Here is a 26,070-nt window from a genome sequence, read left to right as displayed (position 1 = left end):
TCCTCCAATGGTCAGCAGTCTTTATATTACACCATGGGTGGGCAATTCAATTTTCCAAGGGGCCACATGAGAAATTGGGATTGTTTTAAAGGGCCCAACAAACAGGCTGAACTTAATTCTGCTCAATACTTGTTTTCTCTTAAAAAAGCAGTACATTTAGGGCTGGGCGGTATGATAGAAAATTTGTATCACGGTATTTTTTAAGATTCTGACGGTTTCACGGTATGTTTTGTTTTTGTATGTCTGTGGCTTATTCTACTGTCATAAGTACATATAATATAAGTATACTATAAGCTTTGCTTGGCCCCACAAAATGAGAATATATGATGGAATCAGTATGCGTGAAACAGTTGCAATAAATACAGTTTTAATTCTTTATTTAATATTTAAGTATTGTACAATTACCCTTAGCTCTCTCTTTAACACATAAAACGACGTTTGAAAAGTGGACGACTTTAAATATCTCTGCTTCCAGTTCGTTTATAAAGTTGAAATAGCGACTAAAATGGAAAATCAGGGTGAATCCTGAGCTTTTTCGCTGCAACGAGACTCTGCTCCCACCTAGTGGTGATTAAAAACAATAACACCCGAAGAGCATAGGAAATTTAATTGCTCCTGTAGCGATCTCTAATTACTTATTCGTTCTATGTGGTAATACATGACCCACGGACCGGTGGTTGGGGACCACTGTTACACAATCAAAAAGTGAACGCTCAGCACAACAGGTGAAGGGTCACTGTCATTTAATAGCATTTGGAGTGAAAAAATTTACAGTGTTATTAAAATCATTTGTTTTCTTTTTAACAGCAGCACAAGTGAACCAAAAAAAAAAACATGCAATGCACTGGATGAGAAATTTACAAGTCTAATATTCCACTGGTGTCATTTTATTTAATGGCAAGAAATGAATTACAACTGTAATCACGTGTTAAGAAAGAGAGAAAAAAAAACATTCAAAATAATTTCAATTTACCCTTTAAAATATACATATATATACTGTATAAACCCCCATAAAACATGAAGCACATTAATAGGAAAAACACAATTTGATCCTCACCTACAGTGCTGATTCCAAAAATCTCTATCTAAACCTGTATTAGCTGTTAGGGTCCATAACGTCATCATTTAAAGGGGGAAAAAAAAGAAACCAAAAAAAATGCTCGAACCCTCTCCATCCATTTGTTATATTTTAACTCCCTCATGCTCATGTTTCCTCTGAAAAAGAAGAGAAAAAAAGAAACATTTTGTTTGGAATGATTGAACTATAAAAAAGCACAAATATTTCTACTCAAAAGCAAGTCTCACAGTTTAGTGGAATGAGCATTGTGTTTTAAATATCAGCAAACAATGTCCTCTAAATCAGGAGGTAAATTAAACAGTACATTTGGAGTAAAAAGGAAAGAAATTCGACCAAAAATTCGGCTGCTCTGGAGCCGAGTACTGAATCTGTCTGTCTTCTGTAGTCATGGTAACCAAAAAAAATGAATATATATACACACACACACACACACACACACACACACACACAAGTATAGCAGCACTTCTGAATATTTGCTGACGTATGGTTGTGTTTTTATTACTCTATTATTGAGGCATTTAGCTGAACCATTTATCCAAAGTGACTTACAAATATAATCGAATACAGTTCGACCAATTGAGGTTTAAGGGACTTGCTCAGGAGCCCAACAGTGGCAACCTGGACCTGGCAACCTTACAATTACTAATCCAGTACCTCACCCGCTGAGCTACTATTGTTTTTCACACTGGCATCCAGAGCAATATTGTCTCCTACTGTGTCCTATTCTTGATTAATAATTCTAATAATGCACTAGGTGTGGCACAGTGGCTCGGTGGGTAGCACTGTCGCCCCACAGCAAGAAGGTCCTGGATTCCAACCCCAGGTGTGGTGGTTCGGGTCCTTTCTGTGTGGAGTTTGCACGTTCTCCCCGTGTCTGCGTGGGTTTCCTCCAGGAGCTCCGGTTTCCACCCACAGTCCAAGACTGTTAGAGCCAGAACTATTCAGCATTACTCATTCACATCAGCTTTGATCCAAAAATATCCGAAAATATTCAAATCTAATCCAAAAATCTACTTTCCCTTCAATCATCATAAAAAAAAACTCCTTTTTCGCAAAAAATAATCAATAAATACAGTACTAAACAGATGTTTATGGCTGTGTCCCAATCCACATCATGCTCTACTAAATACAAGGGATCTTCAAAAAGTTTCCGTACTTTTATATTTTGGTTGGAAACGTGAGGGCGGAAGGAGTAGTAATCAGTCATGTCTGAGAGACTGAGAGAGAGCTCATAGTCTGGATTTAGCACCATCTGATTTCCACCTTTTTGAACGCTCAGAGAAGCTTTAAGGTGAAGAAGATTTTCATGTGATGATGTGAAAGCAAGCAATTTTTGCTGATGACATTAAATAGTTGGTACGACGCTGGGGGAAAATGTATCAGAAAATGTAGAAAAGTCATGTCATTTGTTTAAATTTTTTTTACTAAATACAGTTTTAAAAGTGTGGAAACTTTTTGAATATGACAAATCAAAACACCAACGTGTTACAGTATAGTGCCGTCACTGTAAACTGAACTACGGTTTAGTATGTAGTACTTTTCCAGTGATGTAAACTCCTCCCACAAACGCATCAGTAAACACGTATGACTAGTGTCAGGAATGTTCCATTAAACATTCAGGACGTCACTCTGATCAGTACAGTGTGCACTTATGTAAAAAAAATCTGGATTTTCTGGATATTCATCTGTACACGTCATTGCAGCTTAAAAGGACAGATCAACTACAGCTGGTGTGACTTCAGTTCTGATTTATTATCCTGTGTTAATATGTTAAAACTTTTATTTTTTATATTTGTTTAAACACTTTGGACTGAACTGGGTTGTGAGTCGAGTTAGACTGATTATTCGATACAGACGTTTTTTACTTCTATGCCTTCCATCACTGACTGTAAGAAATGTGACATGGGCTTTACTTTTTTTTGTCCATGTACAGGTATGTTTTTATTTCTAAACAGATGCAATAAATAAGAGTTTGATTAGAGAGTCTTTCCTTTGGATTTTTTTTCACCATTTATCTCCCAATCTTGTCATGCCCAATTCCCGATTCTATTCCCGCCCACCAATCTGATCAAAAAGAGACATCCAACCACATTGCTGGACCAGTCCTGAAAATCGTGTATCGCATCGGCAGCGGGAGGAGACCCCAGTCGACATTCCCTCCCCCCAACACGGCCGACTGTGACTGCGCAGACGTCCGGACAGGTCTGTGGCTGCAGATTTTTGAACACTCAACAGTGGTGTGCTACTGCATAGACCTGGCCGTGCCACCCAAGAACTCGTTTGATCAACTGTGATTGGTATTTCTCCCAACGTTTACTCCTACCCTACCTTGCACCCTTACCTAAACACCGTGCATGACTGTGAAAAGTACAAAATAAAATGAATAAATGAAATAAACTAATGTGTAAAGTGGAACCATGGGAGTCTCAGTGCTAAGCACAAAGCCTCCAAGACGAGACTCTGATGCTGGATTATCTTAATAAAACACCTACACAGACAGGCGATTGGCTGTGTGTCTGTAGTGGGAGGGACAATTGCTGAAACAGGGTTCTGTTCAAAGCAATCAACAGGAGAAGGTGATCCCACCCCTTCCTGGTGGATGAAAAAAAGCGATCTGCATATTTGCTTGTGGATTATCTTTATAAAAAATCTACACGAGCACACGATCGGTTGTGTGTCTTTAGTGGAAGGAACAAAGACTTAAACAGGGGTTTTCATCGCTTGGCAATTATGACCTCTGCTGACCAGACAAGGCACCTGCACAGGAGCAGGTGATCCCACCCCTGGCAGATGAAAAGCGATCCGCATATTTGCTTGTGGATTATCTTCATGATAAACCTACACAGGCACATGATTGGCTGTGTGTTTCTGTGGTGGGAGGGACAACAGCTGAAACAGGATTCTTTGTCGCTGGGCAATTACAACCTCTGCTGACCGGTCAAGGCACCTGCACATAAGCAGGTGATCCCACCCCTGGCAGGTGAAAAGAAGCAATCCGTATATTTGCTTGTGGATTATCTTTATAAAAAACCTATACAGGCACATGATTGGCTGTGTGTCTGTAGTGGGAGGGGCAGCATCTGAAACAGGGGTTTTCATTGCTGGCCAATTACGACCTCTGCTGACCGGTCAAAGCACCTGCACAGAAGGAGGTGATCACGCCTGGCAGGTGAAAAGAAGCGATCCACAGCTTTGATTGTGGATTATCTTTATAAAAACCTACACATGATTGGGTGTGTGTCTGTAGTGGGAGGGACAATGGCTAAAACAAGGGTTTTCAATGCTGGGCAATTATGACCTCTGCTGACCACCTGGTGTCTGATCATGGATGGAAAAGCGTGGCTGTGGTCTGTGAGACCCTGAACCTAGATGGTGTACAAGAAGCGATCATGACAGCCTTAGCCATCCTCGATAGGCAGTGGGGGTGGGGGCATCAACAAGAAAGAGAGAGACAGAAGCACCATTTGGCCATGACTATACTAGGTGAAAATGAAAAAGGGGGGAAACGCTCAATAAAAATGGATCCAAAAAATTATAAAAAGCAAAGACAAAGCATCACAACAACATAAATAAAAAATTATCCTTATTGTTTTCCCCCTTACTATTACTAAGAACAATAGGAACTAGATTCAACCAAACACTAGCAAAATGTGATGCACTTTACAAAGGCAAAAATCCTTCAGGAACAATCAGCACTGTCATCACAGATCAAAACTCCCCCAATAAACCAACCCACTTTATCAAACAATGGAAATAGAAAGGAAAAAAAAAAACCTTATAAAACGTCAACCCCTGTACGCACCATTCTTTATCAATAACTTTAATTTCAGTATGGGGGATTTTAACTAGCAAAGGTTTTCCCTGTGTCTTCCTTGCCTCTGTATATCCTCTTCCCGTGTGTGAAGGGCAGGTACCTATACTTGATCATATGCTGGAACAGAAAGAAAATATAGGAAAACGTTAGGTATAGAAGTAACCACACAAAACATACATAGATCTGTATGGCCAAAAGTATTTGGACACCTGACCATGAGCTGGTTGGAAATTCCATTTTAAAAACAAATGCTTTAAAAATAAAATGACCACTAGGTCATCTTTCAGCTAGAACAGTAGTTGTTCTGAGAAGGCTTCTAACAAGACTGTAAAGTCTGTGGGAATTAGTGCCCATTTAGACAAAAGAGCATTTGTATGGCTGGGCAATGATGTCAGTCAAGAAAGCCTCAGTTAATGTTCTAATTCATTCCAAAGCTCTTCAGCAGCTGAGGTCAGGACATTGGGGTTTCTTCAAACAGGCATACTGGAACAGAAACATACCTTCCTTAACTGATTATAACTGATTTATTACACCCCATTGAGGCCAATGTGTGTCCCAATACTTTTGTCCACAGTGTAATGTAAGTATTAATACCGATTGTCACTTAGTATGCTACGTACCTTGATCTGACGCTTCATGGTGATGCAGAAAAGCATAATAAAGTACATTACAAGGATGGGCCAGAACACAGGCACGTTGAAGGCTTCAAAGAATGTGCAAATCATAGCGATGACGATGCCTTTTGTTGCAGAATGCCTGAATAAACAAGCAAGAACGACACAAAGCCAATAAATCATCTGTAAACTAGATAGAATTAAAAGAATATAGCATTAAATAACAGAATTCAAGTAGAACTGACATAAAGGTGTCTCTCTTTCACACCTAAAACACATGTTAACCTTTAACATTATGTCACATGACAATTTGCCTAAAATCAACCCTATTCCACACGACCGATGCACGCCATGTGACCTCTCTCGCACTCACTTTCTTAACCGCTTATCCAATTAGGGTCGCGGGGGGGGGGTGCTGGAGCCTATCCCAGCTTTTCAATGGGCACAAGGCACACAGTAACACCCTGGATGGGGCGTCAGTCCATCGCAGGGCAGACACACACACACACACACACACACATTCACCTTTGGGGCAATTCAGTGTCTCCAATTAACCTGACCATGTTTTTGGACTGTGGGAGGAAACCGGAGCTCCAGGAGGAAACCCACGCAGACACGGGGAGAACATGCAAACTCTGCACAGAAAGGGATCAACCCAGGACCTTTTGCTGTGAGGCGACAGTGCTACCCACTGAGCCACAGTGCCACCCACCATGTGACCCAACAATCCCAAGTTAGTGGAATGTAAGTTTAAAATGCTTCGCATTGTTGATTAGTTATGTTCTGGAATCATCAATATGTTTGGGAATCATTCTCCAAGTGATTCACTGCTGGTTTACTATTAAATGATTCATCATTACTGATTCATTACTGGCTATTGACAGAACATTTATCCCCCCTTTATCTTCCGATCGGATCTTTTCCAATTCCCAAACGTGAATCCACCGCCGCTTGTACAACCCCTCGATTTGATCAAGGAGAGCCGGATCACCACACCCTCCCTCAGACACGTGTCCAATCTGCGATCGCTTATCACATGTCAGTGTTGGGTTCTCACAAAGAGCTGTATCACATAGGGAGAGTCATGTCCATCAGGGTCAACACGACGATTGCGGTGGTCCCGTAGATGCTCAATTGGGTTCAAGTCTGGGGAATTAAGGTATGTTGGACATTAAGGGGACAGTGGTAATCTAGTGGGTAGAGCTTCAGGCTATCAACTGAACGGTTGAGAGTTCGAATCCCAGCTTTGCCATGCAGCCACTGTTGGGCTCTTGAGCAAGGCCCTTAAAACCCTCTTTGCTCCAGGGGCGTCATATGATTCCAAACAAGCTGGAATATTCGAAGAATGAATTTCGTTGTACTGTACACCTCTATATGTATATATGACAGATAAAGGCGTTCTATTCTATTCTATACATTTCTAGCCATGTGATAGGTCACATTGTCTTGCTGGAAGATCCCATCCATCCCATCAAGGAAGACAATCAGCATGTACGGAATTGGTCATAATAATGTGACTCGACGGTGTATGTGCAATAGAAACATCAAACTCACCAGAATTTAAACTCCGGCAGCCTTCTAATGAACGGCCGAAACTCCTCGTTCTTTGTCGGAAGCGATGGACCGTCATCTTGAGTAAAAAAAAAAAAAAAAAAAGACAGGAATAAAACAACAAAAAATTATTAGATAAAAAAAGAGCAGAGAGGAAAATATTTGTGAAGTGAAGAATGTATTTGTTGGCTCATAACTGCCTCCCATAGGCAATGGTGTCTTGTGGCATAAAGGTGTGTGTTGTATTTAAAAAATGTGGCCTTGATTGACAGTCACACATTGAAATCTATCACTGTGTCTTAAGTGAGAGTTTTTCATTCCAATCGAGCTATTAGGCAGATTATTAATGTATTATTATGCTGTGTGTGGAAATTATTAAAGTCACCAAAAAATGGGAATTTATAGCGTAGCCAATCAGCTGCTTGGACGGTGTCCAAGGAGAGGGTGTCTTGACTGACACACACTCCCTCTGATGTGTGCCCAGTCTTACCAATCCCTTCTTATTTACCCATACTTCGGTGAATTTGCGCGTGAGGTCGGCTTCAAGCACGCAGAGCCACGCCCCAATCTCTGCGCTCCTCCACTTCTGTGCAGGTGTCCTGGGCAACCAAGGTTCCTACACAGCCTTACCTTTTTTTTAGTCCGGTCTTTTCCCACCCAGCAGACTGGAAGCCAAATTTGTCCGCTAAAGGCATTAGCTAATTATGCCTGCTATAGAGGGCGCCCAGCCGACCGGTAGCAGAGCCGAGATTCGAACCTGGGAGTTAGGAATCTGATCTACAATTTTAAAAAGATTTTATATTACCATTTAAAGATTGTGATTTCCTTTTTTCTCCTCTACTAAAGCATTAATTTAGGAACCAGTTCTGCAGATTTTTAAACTGTTAAAACATATAACAGACGATTAGTTCGCCCAGCTGAACAAACACCAGGATCCAAGACACCCTGCTGGCACTGACCGCCTACCCACTCCATCTAAAAAAGGAGCATTGAATGTAGTTCACCAGTGTTTAGCGTACAAGAAAAGCTTTCTGAACTGTCCCTAAGGATCTTTCTTTCAGATTCTGCATGTGATGATTTATATTTACATAGAATTTGCATTGACCGTATCAGTTTCACACTAGATGATCCACACTTAAGTTAATCCTCACGCTCTGTAGTAAGTGTATTCTGTGTTTTTATACTCCACTGCACTTCGTCCAGAACTGAGTCACAATGCATGCGTATAATAACCACATTAATGAGGCAAAACCGTTAAAGAAACTAATGTGTAATCAAACATGTTGCGCATTTATTGCTTGTTGGGGCGGCACAGTGACTCAATGGGGCTGTGTAGAGTTTGGGATGGCTGGGATCCAATAACAATCAGATTACTGTTAATGTACCCATTTTATTGTAAGCACACTTACAGACCACCTGCACATTCATTCATTTACATCCAGCCAGCCAATCATGTTTCAGCAGACACATGTCAACAGCTTAATATAATGTTCGCATCCAAATGGGGAACTAGTAAATGTGCTCTGATTGGCTCACTGTGGCATGACTGTTGGTGCCTGGCAGGTTGGTTTGAGTATGTACGACTGCTGATCTCCTGGGATTTTTTTAATGTACAACAGTCTCTAGAGTTTACACAGAATGGTGCGAAAAACAAAGTGCCTGTTCTTCTGTTAAAGACAAGAGGTCAAATAAGAAAAGCCAGACCAGTTAGAACTGACAGAAATGCTGTATGAATGCAAACACATTCAAACTTGAGGAAAAAAGCTTACTACAGTAAAAGAACGTATAAGGTTCTTGTTTAATTTCAATACAAATTGGAATCTGAGGCTACAGTGGGCACAGGTTTAACAAAACTATACAGTTAAAGGCTGGAAAATGTTACCTGGTGTAACAGATCTCAGTTCTACAGTGACATGCAAATAGCAGGGTCAGGATTTGGCGTAAACAGCATGAATTAATGGAACCGAACTGCCCTGCATTAACACAGGTGGCTTGTAGAGCAAAAGTGTGGGGACCTTATACCAATCAAGCATCATTTGAGTGCCTCAGCATCGATTTATTCGGCTTTAAACGGCTACATCCAACACAATGATGCACCACAATAATGCACCATACAAAGCACAACCCATCCAATGCTGGTTACGTGAACATTGAACTTCAATGGTCTCTCCAGTCACTAGTTTTAAATCCAATAAAGCATCTTTGGGATGTGGTAGAATGTCAATTGTAAAAAGTGCTATACAAATAAACTTGACTTGACTTAAATAGAAGTATAAATGTGCAGTAATTCTGTAATGCAATTGTCAACGTGGACCAAAAGCTCAAAGAGAGCTTTTAAGAGTTCTGGGGTTCCTAACCAGTATTACTAGAGGGTTGTAGATGCATTCTAAGAATATATCCTCCAATGTTAAGGTGTACGGATGTGTTTACCAGTAAGAACTAACCTGGGTCATCAAGCAGTGAAGGATCCACTTTTGGCGAAAGGAAAGCGATGAACAGGTTGAGATGGTAGATTCCGAGAGCGTATGTGACTATGTACCACCCCTGTTAACAAGAGACGAACAGGCTTGAATATTAAACAGTGTTCAATGCATGTAATAAGAACTTGGCACAGCTGCCCTTCCTGAAGCAACTGTCCTATATTTATTCAGGCTCCTCCGTCAGACATAGCCAATCATGTATGTGTAGGTGACTGACCAGCAGATAGCCTCACTGAGATTGGAACCTTGGATCAGCAATTAATTTCAGCTGTTATATTTTTACACTTAGCAAAAAGTCAAAGATTTAGCGTTCCATTTGTGTGTTTAACCATCGATTGGTCATGCATGACAACATTACTTTCTGTGGTGATTACATTAAGTAATGTAAATAAAATGCCAGCAGTTTTTCAGTGGTCCTCCAAAAGACCATTTTCCCTGGACAGCATTCCAGCCTATTTGTCTTTCCTGTTTAATTAAGGGTCCTGTTAATTACAGCCTGGTTTGTGCTTATTTCTGGTCAATTTGTCACATTGTGATGGTATTTTAATAATTTTTAAAGAGGTTCACTATTAAATGCAGTTTGCTTACTGAATTTTTTTTCTCTAAACATAGAACAGCTTTTTCTTGCGTGAAACATTCAGTCTATAGTGGCTTTCATCTGGATGCTCAATTTGAGCTATTGACCCTGCATGCTGAAATTTAATTTGCATAACTTACTTAGTGAAAAGGATTTACTTAATTCATTTACTTTAATTAATTTAAAATGAAAAGAAAAGTCAAAAAATGTCTAAAATAACTGAACGATTCTGTTTTAATATTATGACGGATGAACCAGTGTTGGCAAAATCAAAGGTCAAAAGATAATTGTCTAAGGGAACTTTATTACTGTGCATATTGCACAACAAAATGAAGTAATGCACCATTTAATGCTACATGACACACACGTAACACTGACAAGCTTAAAAGAATAAAGCAGGTGAATAAAGTAGTACAGTTAAACTAATGCAATTGGCTTAACCCTTAATGGTCTCACCTAGAAAATAGCAAAATAGCAACAACAAACATACATACAGGTTAGAAAGGCCGTTTTCTTAAAACCACAGAGTCATCAACCAATATTTTTCAGTTTAACACGTGTCAACCAAGGAGAAGATACAGCCCATACAAGATTAATTAAATACAGCGTAGTTTTACCCAAGTATTGAGACTCAAAGTAACATCAGCCAAATTAGTGTAATGATAAACTAGAAAGTGTGAGAGAAATTGTGTTAAACAGAGGTTAGCAGTTCCTGTTTTCCAGTCCGTTTCTTATTGAGGAATTATAAGACGATGCCACAACAGTAGATAATATTAGAGAACCTTCTAAATCACTAAATGAATAATCAATGTATATTTATAGTATATTTTATGTATATAAGCTTGTAACTACATTATAACTACAAGTAAGATTAATAAACAAAAAGGGGGGCATCAAAAGCATGCGAAACAAGGTTAGTGTAAATAATATACACTGTTGTATGTGTATTTGTAAGGGAACTAAACTTGATTTTTTTCTATTTATTTATCCATTTTCTCCCCTTTTCTCCCAATTTTTGTGTAGCCAATTAGTCTTCCACTGCTGGGGATCCCAACTGTGCTGAGAAAGGTATATTCGCCTTCTCACTCCCCTCTCCGACAATGTGCAGTCCCTCGACCCCTTTCTTTTTGCCCGTGCTTCAAAGGATTCGCACATGAGGCTGGATATCCCGCAGGGAGAGACAGGCACCGATCTCTACTGTACATTACATGTACAGTATTACTTGTTCCAGGTATTCCAAAGGAACTGTTGTGGAATTTTTTAAAACCCCAAAACTGGCATGCACGTCCCTTACAAATGTATATAACCTTGTAACTACATGATAACTACAAGTAAATTCAGAAGACAAAAAAGGGCAGGGCATCAAAAGCATGCAAAACAAGGTTCCAAAAATGTAAATGTACGATCACATTAAAAATAAACAAAAAACAGAGGGGGTGAGTCTTACCTGTAGTATATATACTCTGATCATGTATACGGCTGTAAGGACAAGAGTAGCTGCCCAACGAAATGATGAGAACGGAGTTGACTTGTCCAACCATGACTGATAGACCTACAATGCACAGTGTCATAAATGTATCCATATATAATAACCACCAACACTAAAATCAGAGCTTTGAAATATAAATAGTTTTTTTGTTGTTTGTTTGTTCATTAGGATTTTTAATCAAAACATACAAACAAACTCCCACAACTTAGACTGGTAATATAATTAGGTTTGGGTGTAAAAACTAAGCACCTAGGAAGACCTAGTCCTTAATAAGCATGCATGGATTGAGGCCAGCTGCTTTGCCAAAAATGTATTAACAAATAATCCAACAGTTCCAATCATTTCGAATAGTTTATCGTCTACAGTGCATATCATCAAAAAAACATGAGTTTTTGGCTGAACGCCAACTAATTTTAATCCCTCAGATTGCACTGCATTCAAAATGACATGCTACTGTGAAGGATATCAAAACAAGCTACAGGATACGGTGACACCAACATGAAATTGGCACTGTAAAAGCGCTTAGTGCCACCAATTCCACTGGGACTGAATTTTGCATCCAAAACCCTTCAGTAAGCAAAGCTTCACACTGTGTCCACCGTGCTTCAGAGTAATCACAGAATCAGCTACATTTAAATGCTAAACGTTTGTATATTAAATGTATATTTAATATTATCATTAAAGGTGAACCGTGCAACTTTTTATGCATTTTCTCCCCTTTTCCTCTCAACTTTAGCACGTCCAATTGCGTCACGCTTCCTCTCCACTAATGCTGGCCCCGGCTTTGACTGAGGAGAATGAAGCTAAGCCACGCCCCCTCCGACACGTGGGCAGCAGCCGTATGCATTTTTTCACCTACACTTTGACGAGTGCGCATGCGAATCAGCACTGTGTATGGAGAGACACACCCTTGGAGAGCACACTCTTTTCTCGTCTCAATCAGCCAGCAGAGGCCGTAATTGCATCAGTCATGAGAGAGACCCTATCCAGCTTAATCCCGCCCCTATATGAACAACCGGACAACCGTCGTTCATGTGGCCGCTCAGCCCAGACGGATGGCAGAGCCGAGACTCGATACGATGTATTCGAGATCCCAGCTCTGGTGTTCAGCGTGTGTTTTACCGCTGCACCACCTTAGCAGCCTGGAAACCATGCAACTTGATGTTATTTATATCAGGACGTTTGTATCACACTTCGTATTCTTCAGTACTGGTGACCCCTTATCTAGACTATATAGAGATTATAGACACACTCACATGAAAAAAAGTGATAGTGATATTTGAAATTTCAGGTAATGACTGTAGTCTCACCTGTCCAAGACGTGTAAAGAAGCTTGATATAGCAGATGGTTTCCCATGGATGGATTCACTAGAACTGTCTCCTTCTGACATACTGTCTGGGGAAGAAGAAACATCCGATTAAAACATATTGTACAGAATACGCATGTGAATTTCACCATATAGCCAAATGTATTTAGTCAATGGTTGACGGTTACCTGTAACGCTAAATCATCACTATGTGTTATGTCAGCAAGACTTTAAGCTTTCTTGAACTAATAAACACTTAAGAAACAAGGTGAATGCTGCAGTAACATAGATCTGTTGCATAGACTCAAATACTTTCACGCCAGTAAGCATTCCAAATGTAAACTGAAAATAAAAGTAAGTAGCAAGGAGCTAAATATGCTAATCAAATAACAGAGATGCAATCTGTATCCACAAAGTTAGGTCTATAGATAACTGGAACATCAACTGAGAATTTCTTGAGCAACATTAGTGTCCAGCAATACAAATGCTCTTTTATTTATTTATTTTTTTCCCCTTTTTCTCCCCCTCTAGCGCTTCCAACTGTTCAATTTGCATCGTGCTTCCTCTCTGTCTATGCCGAACCCTGCCCTGACCGAGGAGATCGAAGCTAACCCACATCCCCTCCGAAACATGAGCAGCAGCCGGATGCATTTTTGCCACCCACACATTGATGAGTGTTGTGCCACCTAGCGTTGCATGCGGAGACACACCCTAAGGGCACTCTTCCTCATCTCCGTGCAGGCGCCTCTAATCAGCCGGCAGAGGTCGTAATCGCATTCTGACGGAAAGAGACCCACATCCGGTTCTTTGTCCCGCCCCTCAAACTGAGCAACCGGCCAATTGTTGCTCATACAGCCACTCGGCCTCGAACCGAATCCAGCTCTGGTTGCAGCGTGTCTTTTTACCGCTGCGCCACCTGAGCGGCACCTACAAATGCTCTTTTGACTAAATGGGCAGAAATTCTCACAGACATCAAAGTCTTGTGAAAGGCCTTCTCATAAGAGTGGCTGTTGTTCTAGCTGAAAAGATCACACAGAGGTCTCTTTGTAATTGTAATACCATTTGTTTTTGAAATGGGATGTCCAATATGCTCATGGTCAGGTGACCAAATATCTATGGTCATATAGGGTTTATACTGCCAATTATGCCCGCCAGATGGCGCCCAGCCGACCGGTGGCAACACCGAGCCTCGAACCGGGAGGTTCAGAAACTCGGTGCTGGTGCGTCAGCGGAATATCCCGCTGCGCCACCTGGGCGCATTTATTACTTTTTAATTATATGGACACAAGAAATAAAGTTTTGGAAAAGGTAGTAAATTTTGAACTAGTGTTAAAGACAGTGGTAGCCTAGTGGGTAGAGCTTTGGGCTATCAGCTGAGAGGTTGAGAGCTCGAATCCCAGCTCTGCCATGCAGCCACTGTTGGGTCCTTGAGCAAGGCCCTTAACCCTCTCTGCTCCATGGGCGCCATACAACAGCTGACTTTGCGCTCTGACAGGACAGGTGTCTACACAGACGTGATTGGCTGTGGGTCTGTAAAGAGGAGGGATGATGGTAGAACAGAGGGTCCTCATAGCTGCTGCTGGCTGGAGGTTTGGCCCCAGCTTCCAAACAAGCTGGGATTTGCAAAGAAAAAATTCTGTTATACTTTACACCTGTATATGTATATATGACAAATAAAGGTGTTCTATTCTATAAATCACTCAGATCTAGAGCTTGAATCTAAGCTGTGCTATCGATCTGGCCAGTCATCCAACACACACAGCTGAATGTGCTTGGTCAGGGTGGGGGCTTGCAATAGGGAAATGGATATGACTAGATTGGGAGAAAAAGAGAAAGTGCAAAAATAGAAAACGAACTAGGTTTGATAAACAACTAGCTGCTTACAGATTAAATCTAAAGGTACAGAGTTTAATGGGTTTAAAGGCATCTCTTCACCACCACTACCCACTTACATATACATTGCCAAAGTGGCACCAGTTACTTAAACTCCTTAATACTCCCTTCAGCCCCAACCTCCCACCCACTGTGGGCTTACATTTGCATCGTGCTACGCATCTTGCATCGAGTACCTATTGGTTATTATGTATTATACAAGCGTACAAGTATTTCTTAAGAAAAAAACATGGTATCATTGACGCCAATAAAAAGCTCTACACGAGCATACTAATGTACTCAGTAGTGCGTCAAATTAGTACGCGACATATGACGTTATTGCATTCTTTATATACTACTTAGTACGGTAGTATACATTGTGCAACCTAGGTTTCGTTTACTGTAAAACCAGATTACAGTTCGACAGAAAGGTTATTACAGGACAGCTTATTAACGTATGTAACTGTAACAGCAACGTTATATCGATTGATTAAAGCTAGCGAGTTAAAAAAATCGATGTTTCCTAATGAATGCAACAGAGGACTTTATAGAGCAACCTTATATGTGGGCTGCGTTCCAAACGGCGTACTATAATACTACGTCGGGTGTACCGTCACCGTTCTTCGTTCGTCCAATTGAACATACTATCTAGTTCATCAGTATGCGGTTTGAAACGCAGCCGTATACATTCTTTTCTCTTGCCACTAGCTCGTCACCCTATTAGCTGCCATAACTGTACAGCAAATGGGTATAGCAAAGGACATAAACTGTAACGTCCTAAATGTATATAAGAAATGACATTTTATATATGTATGACACGAAGGAATAAAAAAACGTCATTATATATTCGTTAGCTTCTGAGCTAGTAGTAGAGAGCTGTTTCTTTTTTGCATGACGGACAACCAACACTGCTGGGAAATGTAGTTCACTTGGTTTCTCGTTTAATAAAATTTAAATAAAAACAACAAACCTTGGCTACTAGTTTACATATTCCAGTCAAGCTAACAGCGTGTTCGCTATACGAAAATGCCTTAATATATTCCCTGCAGGTTAACAGACCTATAAACGATCAATGTGCTGACATAAGAACTACAATGACCAGACTCCCCACCAACACCGGACAACTCACTTCCGGTAGATTCATATGAGGGACGTTTTAGCGAAAGCGGTGAAAATAGGCACTACGTTCTATAGTCCGCTGCCTGTTTACAATCAGAATAACCATTTTGCAGTGTCACGTTACAATGAATGAGAAATACCTCAGTATTTACTCCAGAATGGAATAAAAAGAGAATAAATGGAATACCTTTCCTGAGCGGTGCTGCCGCTGTGTCACTCTCAGCTGCGCGTCTCTGCTGTGAACACGTCACTACAGCCGAAAAGGCAAAGCTCATTCAGACTGAAGTAATGGAACACAGAGCAATACACACGATTCACCACCAACCAAACTACTGTTGCATTCCTACCACCATGGCTGGATTACTGACCGGGCCAGTGGGGCCCTGGCCCAAAACATTTTGCGATGCCTATCAACATTTATGATACAATATATTTTTATTTCCGAGGGCCCTCCATTTTAAGGATCCTCTGACTATTAGGGACTTTGACCCCAGGGCCTCTTGGGGGCCCTAGCCATGCTTTTGGGGGCCCTAGCCATGCTTTTGGGCCCCTTATGAAAATGGATGAGGCATTGTGGCACTGCTCTGACTTCGACTTCTGGCTATTAGGGGTCCTAGGAAAGAGGGGGGCATATTTTTAGAGGGCCCTGGTTATGAGAGCCCCTGTTGTGTTAGGGTTAGTTATTGACAGGTTGTTTAATGTATATTAAATGTATTTAATGTAATTAATTTATTTATGTTTTTGGAGGGGGGGGGGGGGGGGTGCGCGGGGGGGGGGGGGTGATGGGGTGGGGCCCAGACTATCCTTAATCCGTCCTTGCCTACCACTATAGTCCCCGGCCATCCATTCATCCATCCATTCATCAATATTTGCTTCAATAGTTCAGGGTTCACCCAAAAGGAAGGCACCCTGGACTAGGGTTGCCAACTTTTAGAACTGGAAATGAGGAACACCCTGGGGTGTGAATTGTTTTACAGTTATTAATATGCTGAATAATTCATAATTTGGCCACTTCATGGTTCAACTGTGACATTTTACAGTAATCTAGTAGAGAGTTTAAAGCAAAGACAGATTTTTATTAATAACTTCAATAGCTTTTAAAGTATTAATCATATTGCTCTAGAACAAGTTGTATTTCATCAAGTGTAACCCACATTACATACTACAACTCTTATACTAACACTTTTACCCCTTATTAAATAATAAAAACTGATTTTTATTAATAACTTCAATAGCATTTAAAATATACATCATATTGCTTCAAAACAAGTTTTATTTAATCAATTGTAACCCACATTACATACTACAACTCTTATACTGACACTTTTACCCTTTATTAGATAATAAAAAAACAGATTTGTATTCAAAACTTCAATAGCATTGAAAGTATTTAGCATTTTAATAACTTCAATAGCTTTAAAAAATATTCATGAAATTGCTGCAAAACAAGTTGTATTTTATTAAGTGTAACCCACATTACATACTACAAATCTTATACTGACACTTTTACCCTTTATTATATAATAAAAAAGAGTTTTTCATTCATAACTTCAACAGCATTGAAAGTATTCAGCATATTAGTAACTTCAATAGCTTTTAAAATATTAATCAAATTGCTCCAAAACAAGTTGTATTTTGTCAAGTGTAACCCCCATTACACACTACAACTCTGAAACTGACACTCTCTCTCTCTTTATTAAATGATAAAAAGGTTTTTATTCATAACTTTAATATCATTGAAAATATTCAGCATATTAATAAATTCAAAAGCTTTTAAAATATTCATCAAATTGCACCAAAACAGTTGTATTTTGTCAAATGTAACCCACATTACATACTACAACTCTTATACTGACACTTTTACTCTTTATTAGATAATAAAAAACTGTTTTTTATATTCATAACTTCAATAGCATTGAAAGTATTCAGCATATTAATAACTTCAAAAGCTTTTAAAATATTCATCAAATTGCTCCAAAACAAGTTGTATTTTATCAAGTGTAACCCACATTACATACTACAGTACAACTCTTATACTGATACTTTTACCCTTTATTACATATTAAAAACTGACACTGTTACCCTTTAGCATTGCACACCATACACACATGACTGTTTTTATGTAAAATGTAGTATTGCACACCTTCACTGTGACCTTCATTCCATTAAACACTGGAAGAGGTGACCATGAACTTCATAGTAACATGAGAGTTCCTAGTTGTACTCATGGTCAAACTGTGAAGGTGACAATAGAACTATGAACTTATATGATTCAACTTTAAACACAACAGTTTTACTGTAAAACTTCACATTTGACATATATTATTTTCATTTTATATAATAATATATCAGAAGCATATTTCAGGCAAAACAGCATGCATAAAGAACATGATGTAACATTTTTTCTCAATAGTGCAAACAACATTTTTACATGATTTATCTTCACACTGATAAGCAGCCCTGGTTCTGGACTGCGTTGCTTAGGGGGGCAGTGAGAAAATCTGCCCAACTCAGCGCCCCCATAGCGCCAACCCTGCTTGTGTTATTTAAGTTTGCCCTAAGCCGGATTTGAACCTAGGTTGGAAAACTATGCGCAAAACGTTCTGCCTACTGAGCTACTCAAACAGCTGAGTAAAATACTCGTTATGCTGATATGCCTGTGCACACACGACGTCACTAAGACTAGAAATAGAGCAGCCCATCCACCTTCTTCATGTTTTTGGAAGGTAAGAAGAAACTGGAATGCCCGGTCACTCATTTATTCAGTCATTCATCTTCAATATTTGCTTCACCCTGAACAGGTTCTCAGTGGGTCTAAAACCAAGACACGCTGGATAGGGCACCAATTTATCCAAGTGTGACATAAATTCACTTACTTACTCACTTACTTATAATAGGTTAAAAAAAGAGCATCCTGTCCACCTTCTTCATGTTTTTGGGAGGTAGGAAGAAACTGGAATGCCAAGTCATTCATTTATCTGTAACACTTACTTCACCCTGAACAGGTTCTCACTGGGTCCATCCAAAACCAAGACACCCTGAATAGGGCGCCAATTCAATGTCATCCAAGTGTGACACAGATTTACCCACTTAGATTCACTCATGATAGGTTAGAAATAAAGCAGCCCATCCATATTTTTATGCTTTTCGGAGGTAAGTAGAAACCAGTCATTCATTCATTCATTCATTCATTCATTCATCTTTGGAATTTGCTTCACCCTGAACAGGCTCTCATTGGGTCCGTATAAAACCAAGACACCTTGGATAGAACGCCCATTCATCCAAGGTGACACAAATACTTGCTTACTCACTTACTCGCGATAGATTAGAAATAGAGCAGCTGATCCACCTTCTTCGTGTTTTTGGAAGGTAATAGGAAACCGGAATGCTCAGAGGAAAACAAGGCAGACATTGTGAGAATACTCTACTCTACTCCACTGTGTGGCACCAACACGACCAGCTGTGCCATTGGGACACCCCATATTTGATTATTTATTAAGTTATTTTTAGTAACGTCTTAATCCTAAACAGGGTTTATAAGCTTAAACCAATTAAACTAGTCACTCCAGTGTTGTTTTGGCTGTATGCATTAGCCTATTGTTATGTACAAAGACAAAGTGTCTGTATTTGGCTGTATATTCTATATAAAGATTGTATATGAACCTAAAGCTTTGCAACACCCACACTACCAGTTGCCCAACTGTTCTATTTCTAGACTAATTATACCAGACACTTAAATGACAAAGAGCAGCTACAGTTTCTAAAATACTACTAAAATCCATTAGGTTTGATGACGGTGAAAGAGGTGGGTGCTGATGTCCTGTGAAAGCCTTCATGACTTAGTTACCTGCTCACTCTCCCTTTTAGTTATGCTGTAATAATTAGGGGTGCCGGAGTCTTACTCTTACTCTTAACTCTTAACAATTGCACATTGTAACTAAATCTTATGTTGTTTTATCCCAAGGTGGTTCTGACAGAAACCTGTTTACCCTCTTGAGGTTAAAGACTTCAAGTCGAGACTGCAGTGCCAACAATGCTGCTCCTACTAGATGGGAAGGGAACTTGAATGTATTTATTTATTTTTTTGCTAGTTATAACTTTCAGTTTAATTCAGTTCAATTTAATTTTGTGTTTGTATGATTTGTTTAAATCCTTTTTTTTTTTAAAGTATCTTTCAGGCCACCTTGTGGTGATCAGGGATGTTGGGTTGCTGTCGTTCTGCCTCTCTTGTCCAATCACTCCGGTTTGGGTAGAAGAGGTGGGCGCTGATGTCCTGTGAAAGCCTTCATGACCTTGTTACCTGCTCGCTCTCCCTTTTAGTTATGCTGTAATAATCAGGGCTGCCGGAGTCTAAAAATCTCTGTAAAACTGTTTTACTCAACTAGCATTGTACATTATTAACTACGTTCTTTGTTGTTTTACTCCAAAGGCATTCTGATGGAAACCTGTTTACCCACCGAGGTTAAGGATTAAAGTCGAGACTGCCGTGACAACTATGCTGCTCATGCCAGATGTGACGGGTCTGGAGTAATTGCACCAAGAATGACAAGAACTCACTACAGACTTTATTGAAGACTAGAGCGAATAACAACTCTATTATTATTTATTTATCTATTTATTACCAGTTGTAACTTTTAGATCATTTAATTCTGTGTTTGTATGCTTTGTGTAAATCGTGTATTTATTTAAAGTATCCTCCAGACCACCCAAGAAGGATGGGCCCTGCTGAGTCTGGTTCTTCTCAAGGTATCTTCCTGTAATTTTCAGGGAGTTTTTCCTTGCCACAGTCGCCCTCGGCTTGCTCAACAGGGGTTTTTGTATCTGTTGGTCCTGGATTTTGTAAAGTTGCTTTGAGACCAATGTCTATTGTAAAAAGCGTTATATAAATAAAGTTGACTTGACTTGACTTGACACCCTAGAAGGATGGGTCCCTGCTGATTCTGGTTCCACTCAAGGTTTCTTCTTGTAATTTTAAGGGAGTTTTTCCTTACCACTGTCGCCCTTGGCTTGCTCAATAGGGGTTTTTGGTCTGTTGGTCCTGGGTTCTGTAAAGACTTTGAGACAATGTTCATTGTAAAAAGCGCTATATAAATAAATTTGACTTGACTTGACTTGACATGACAAAAAAGCAGCTACAGTTTCTATAATACACTCTTTAATTTTCATTTAAAAAAACCACCTTACAGAATACAAACATAAACATGTCTCAGAAATGTCAAGAAAAACCTGTTTAAGACGGAACATATCAACTATAAAACATTTATAAAATCTGTTATGAATGAGCTAACATAATACTGATCAAATTCAATCCAAATCTTACATTGTTAACAATATTCAAAAGCAATAAAGTGCTTTCTTACACGTATTGTAGGTGTCGCCAATTCCGAAAAGCATTGAGCAATGTAAACAGAAATAACTAGTGAGAAATATGACCTGATTATTTAACAGAATCAAAAGTTACTACTGTGTTTACTTTCACAATAAACGTATTCTTTTTTTCTAGCTTTAATGGCTCATTTTCTGTAAACCTACCTTTTCCAGTGACCGAGAGTATTTACATTAGGCATAAAGCACTACATGGTATAATAACCATACAATCCAATATCATGTTTTGTGGTATATCCCAAAATCTACTTAGAACTATACATTTTTTATCAATCAAGGTGACCTTATGATACATTAACACTGCAGCATCAGTGCAAGTATGGAATGATTTGCTTAATGATCACTTTCTAAATTAAATGTAATTAACAATATAACAATCCTGTATTTAACATTATATGTTACATACCTTTACATACGGTACATGTAACCAGTTCTTCTGGTAGATTCTGGTAGATATACATCGATCAGCCATAACATTAAAACCACCTTCTTGTTTCTACACACACTGTCCATTTTATCAGCTCCAATTAGCATATAGAAGCATTTTGTAGTTCTACATTTACTGACTGTAGTCCATCTGTTTCTCTGCATGCTTTGTTAGCCCCCTTTCATGCTGTTCTTCAATGGTCAGGACCCAGGACCACTACAGAGCAGGTATTATTTGGGTGGTGGGTCATACTCAGCAGTGCAGTTACACTGACATGGTAGTGGTTTGGTAGTGTGTGTTGTGATGGTATGAGTGGATAAGACACAGCAGTGCTGCTGGAGATTTTAAACACCTCACTGTCACTGCTGGACTGAGAAATAGTCCACCAACCAAAAATATATCCAGCCAACTTAGGTCTAGAAGATGACCAACTCAAACAGCAGCAATAGATGAGCGATCGTCTCTGACTTTACATCTACAAGGTGGACCAACTAGGTAGGAGTGTCTAATAGAGTGGACAGTGAGTGGACACAGTGTTTAAATCTCCAGCAGCACTGCTGTGTCTTATCCGCTCATACCAGCACAACACACACTAACACACCACCACCATGTCAGTGTCACTGCAGTGCTGAGAATCATCCACCACCTAAATAATACCTGCTCTGTGGGGGTCATGTGGGGGTCCTGACCATTGAAAAACAGCGTGAAAGCAGGCTAAAAAGTTATGTAGAGAAACAGATGGACTACAGTCAGTAATTGTAGAACTACAAAGTGCTTCTATATGGTAAGTGGAGCTGATAAAATGGACAGTGAGTGTAGAAACAAGGAGGTGGTTTTAATGTTATGGCTGATCAGTGTACAGGATTACATTAGGTGGACAAAATAACAGAAACTTTGTATTACAAGAAGTGTACAGGTGAATTCTGTTAGGCTGAGGCATACAGTGGATTAATATAGTGGAATGTACGTCTTATTTGCAAGTGCATCCATTACAAAATCTGGAAAAAGTTATGTACGAGGGATCTTCAAAAAGTTTCCGCACTTTTATATTTTAATTGGAGACAGTGAGGGCGGGAGGAGTAGTAATTGTCCGGATTTAGCGCCATCTGGTTTTCACCTTTTTGGACCACTCAAAAAAGCTTTAAGGGAAAGAAGATTTTCATGTGATGATGATGATAATGATGTGAATGAAGCAGTGCATCAGTGGCTACGCATTCAACCAAAATAATTTGTGCTGATGGCATTAATAAGTTGGTACAACGCTGGGAAAAATGCATTGGTAGGTGACCATGTAGCAAAGTGATGTCATTTGTTTTTGAAATTCTTAAATAATAGAGTTTAAAAAGTGCGGAAACTTTTTGAAGAACCCTCATATTAAAAGGAACAGTCTTAAAACTTCTTGACAGGGACAGACCTACAGCCTACAGACCTAACTACCCAGTTAAATGAGAACCTGACCCGGTTGCCTTATAGAAACTCGGTATAGGGAACACAAAACCTGGACCCTTGAGCAATATAAATACAAGTTATATGGTCTGATGAACCAACGTTCAGCATATAAAGTACAATCAATCAGTGATCAACAAGTCGTCACCGTGTAAGACCCACCATGACCCTGATCGGGATATATAAATGAATTATTGCTCTGCATGGTTGTATAACAGGCAATAAACACAATTTTACAGGACCAGGTGCACGTTTTGGCAAAAATACCTGTTCCTGATGCTCACATTTTCCAAAACAATAATGCCACCATACTTATTGTTTATAAATGTATTTGGGAAGTGGTGTGTAGCGCCCAGGTGGCGCAGCAGGATATTCCGCTAGCACACCAGCGCCGAGATTCTGAATTCCTCGATTCGAAACTCGGCATTGCCACCAGTTAGTGCCTGCAGCAGACACGGTTCTGCTAGGGCGGGATGACCGGACTATGTGTGTGGGGTCTTCAAACGCTGTGTACGGACCCTAATTAGCAGATAGAGAGGTGCCTGTGCAGAGTGCATAGGTGAAAAAGGGTTCCACTAAGGGCTGTGCGCGGGTCGGAGGAGGCATGAGCAGCAATATACCCACCTCGACTGCAATCAGGGATCCACAGCAGCGGAACCAAATTGACTACACTAAATTGGAAGAAAAATGGGAGAAAATGCATAAATTAAATAGAAAAAAAGAAAGGATTGAATTTTTCCGCCCCAAATTAAATACAGCGGTCCCAAAACAAAGGATGGACTTTATATATCCAGCTATTCTTAAAGGTTTCTGTAATTTTGTCCATCCCATGTACTCGTGATTAATCAGTAGTTTTAATGGTACAACCAATTCAACACTTACATTCTACACACTAAATGATGGACAACATTGTATTAAAGTAGTAGTTAATTACAGAAAACACACTAACAGTTTGGCATTATAAATTAAACCTCGTCCTGCAAGGCTAATACCACGAACAGGGGACATTTTTATCTGAGCTAATATTTCTGTAACTATAACTATTTCCAGTATCTTGAACTATACATTTAAGTAAACAATAAAACACGTAATACTAGGGTTCATTTGAGGGAATTGTGGGATGAGATTTTTGCAAACGGGATCTCATTTTATCATTCTCACGTCCATAATTTACAGAACTAGAAGATTGTATGCCACTGTTCTATACTTGTACTGAAATACACTATACCAGTGTTTCCCAACCTTTTTGAGCCACGGCACATATTTCACATTAGAAAAATCACAAGGCACACCACCAAGAAGTTGTACTGCCCTCTAGTGGGAGAGAATGTAATTGTCGCTACTCCTGCCTGTCACTACACACCGCAGTACCAATTAGGTGAAATTGGATAATCTTCTGATCACCTGATGATTTCTCACGGCACACTTATGTGCCGCGGCACAGTGGTTGGGAAACACTGCACTATACATCCAAAATCATGTAGACACCGGATCATGAGCCTGTTGGATATCATATTCCAAAACCACATGAATTAATACAGAAGCTGTACCAGCCTTCACTTTTTTAGAAAGGCATTATACAAGATTTTACACTGTTTTTACATCTGTGGGAATTTGTGCCCATTTAGAGGTTTTGACCCAGGTGTCACAATCTACCAGTTGCATCACTGTGCTATAGAATCAGACTCCAGCTGTTTCTGATATACAGTAGTTTTTTCCTTCTCCATATTTGTGTTGTGTTTAGTACGAAGGATCTTCAAAAAGTTTCCGCACTTTTATAGTTTCGTTGGAAATAGTGAGGGCGGGAGGAGTAGTAATTGGCCATCTATGAGACACTGAGAGAGAGCTTATAGTCCGGATTTAGCGTCATCTGATTTCCACCTTTTTGGACGCTCAAAGAAGCTTTAAGGGGAAGAAGATTTTCATGTGATGATGACGTGAAAGCAGTGGTGCATCAGTGGCTACACGCTCAACCATAAATATTTTTTGCTGATGGCATTAAAAAGTTGGTATGATGCTGGGAAAAATGCACTGGAAGGTGACTGTGTAGAAAAGTGATGTCATTTGTTTTTGAAGGACACTCGTATGTTTTAAAAGGGGGTTCCAGCTGCTACTGGACAACTCATTCCAACTCATTCCACATTGTCCAAAATATATATGGACAATGTGGAAGCCTCCAGCCTCCAGCTTTTCAATTATGTGTCTGTGAGAATTTGTAGCCAAGAGGGCAGTTGTAGCCTAATCAAAAGGTCACTGGTTAAAGCCCCACCACTGCCAGGCCACTACTGTTGGGTCCTCGAGCAAGGCCCTTAACCCTCAATTGCTCAGACTGTATACTGTCACACTAATGTAAGTCACTTTCAATAAAGGTGTCTGCTAAATGCCAAGTAGGTCCTGGGTTCTATTCTCAGGTGAAGCAGTCCAGGTCCTTTCTGTGTGGGGTTCCTACTGTTGTCCAAAGACATTAAGTCAGGTTTATGTTTACATTTACATTTGTGGCATTTAGCAGACGCTTGTATCCAAAGTGACTTACAGTTATGAATACACATTATGAATTTGAGCTCTAATTTAAGAGTTAAGGGCCTTGTTTAGGGGCCCAACAGTGACAACTTTGCAATGGTAAGGCTTGAACCAGCATGATTACATGATTACAAGTCCAGTACCTTAACCACTGTGCTACTGCCACATGAACTGTGGTGAACTGGCAACCTGTCCAGGGTGTTTCTTGAATCAGACCCACTGTGACTGACAATGAATGAATGAATCAGGATTCTATGCTATAGGTGTGACTAAAGTACCCGAAGTCAATAATTAGTTGGGGTGTCCACATAATTAAGACCATAATAGTGTGTAAGAGGGTTAACAAATCTCCCTCCTTATGTATAAAAGCACAGAAGATCTGGGAGGTGTT

The 26,070-nt window shown here is 39.8% G+C and overlaps 1 protein-coding gene across 2 annotated transcripts; it reads right to left on the bottom strand.

Annotated features, from left to right (window-relative positions):
* Window positions 1-362: 362 nt before the first annotated feature.
* Window positions 363-16,161, bottom strand: rer1 (retention in endoplasmic reticulum sorting receptor 1). 2 transcript variants are annotated; one of them, XM_062999245.1, is made up of 8 exons: window positions 16,089-16,161; window positions 12,914-12,999; window positions 11,562-11,666; window positions 9,502-9,601; window positions 7,061-7,136; window positions 5,513-5,648; window positions 4,881-5,009; window positions 363-1,215 (listed from the first exon to the last, which is right to left on the bottom strand). In XM_062999245.1, the coding sequence occupies exons 2-7, from the start codon at window positions 12,992-12,994 to the stop codon at window positions 4,920-4,922; spliced, it is 588 nt and encodes a 195-aa protein (XP_062855315.1). In that variant the 5' UTR covers window positions 12,995-12,999; window positions 16,089-16,161; the 3' UTR covers window positions 363-1,215; window positions 4,881-4,919. The 2 variants fall into 2 exon arrangements, with proteins under 2 accessions (XP_062855315.1, XP_062855316.1); XM_062999246.1 differs by having other exon boundaries at window positions 4,955-5,009; window positions 16,089-16,140.
* Window positions 16,162-26,070: the final 9,909 nt, after the last annotated feature.

The sequence above is a fragment of the Trichomycterus rosablanca genome, chromosome 7 (genome assembly GCF_030014385.1).
Source record: "Trichomycterus rosablanca isolate fTriRos1 chromosome 7, fTriRos1.hap1, whole genome shotgun sequence".
Taxonomy (NCBI): domain Eukaryota; kingdom Metazoa; phylum Chordata; class Actinopteri; order Siluriformes; family Trichomycteridae; genus Trichomycterus; species Trichomycterus rosablanca.
The sequence above is the reverse complement of the archived record's forward strand: the minus strand, read 5'-3'. Positions and strand labels throughout refer to the sequence as shown.

Coding starts and splice junctions, on each gene's coding strand:
- rer1 (XM_062999245.1), bottom strand. CDS start 12,994: ATGTCAGAAGGAGACAGTTCTAGTGAATCCATCCATGGGAAACCATCT. Junction 9,602..11,561: donor TCAGAGTATATATACTACAG/GTAAGACTCACC, acceptor TCTTGTTAACAG/GGGTGGTACATAGTCACATA. Junction 5,010..5,512: donor CCATGAAGCGTCAGATCAAG/GTACGTAGCATA, acceptor TTTCTGTTCCAG/CATATGATCAAGTATAGGTA.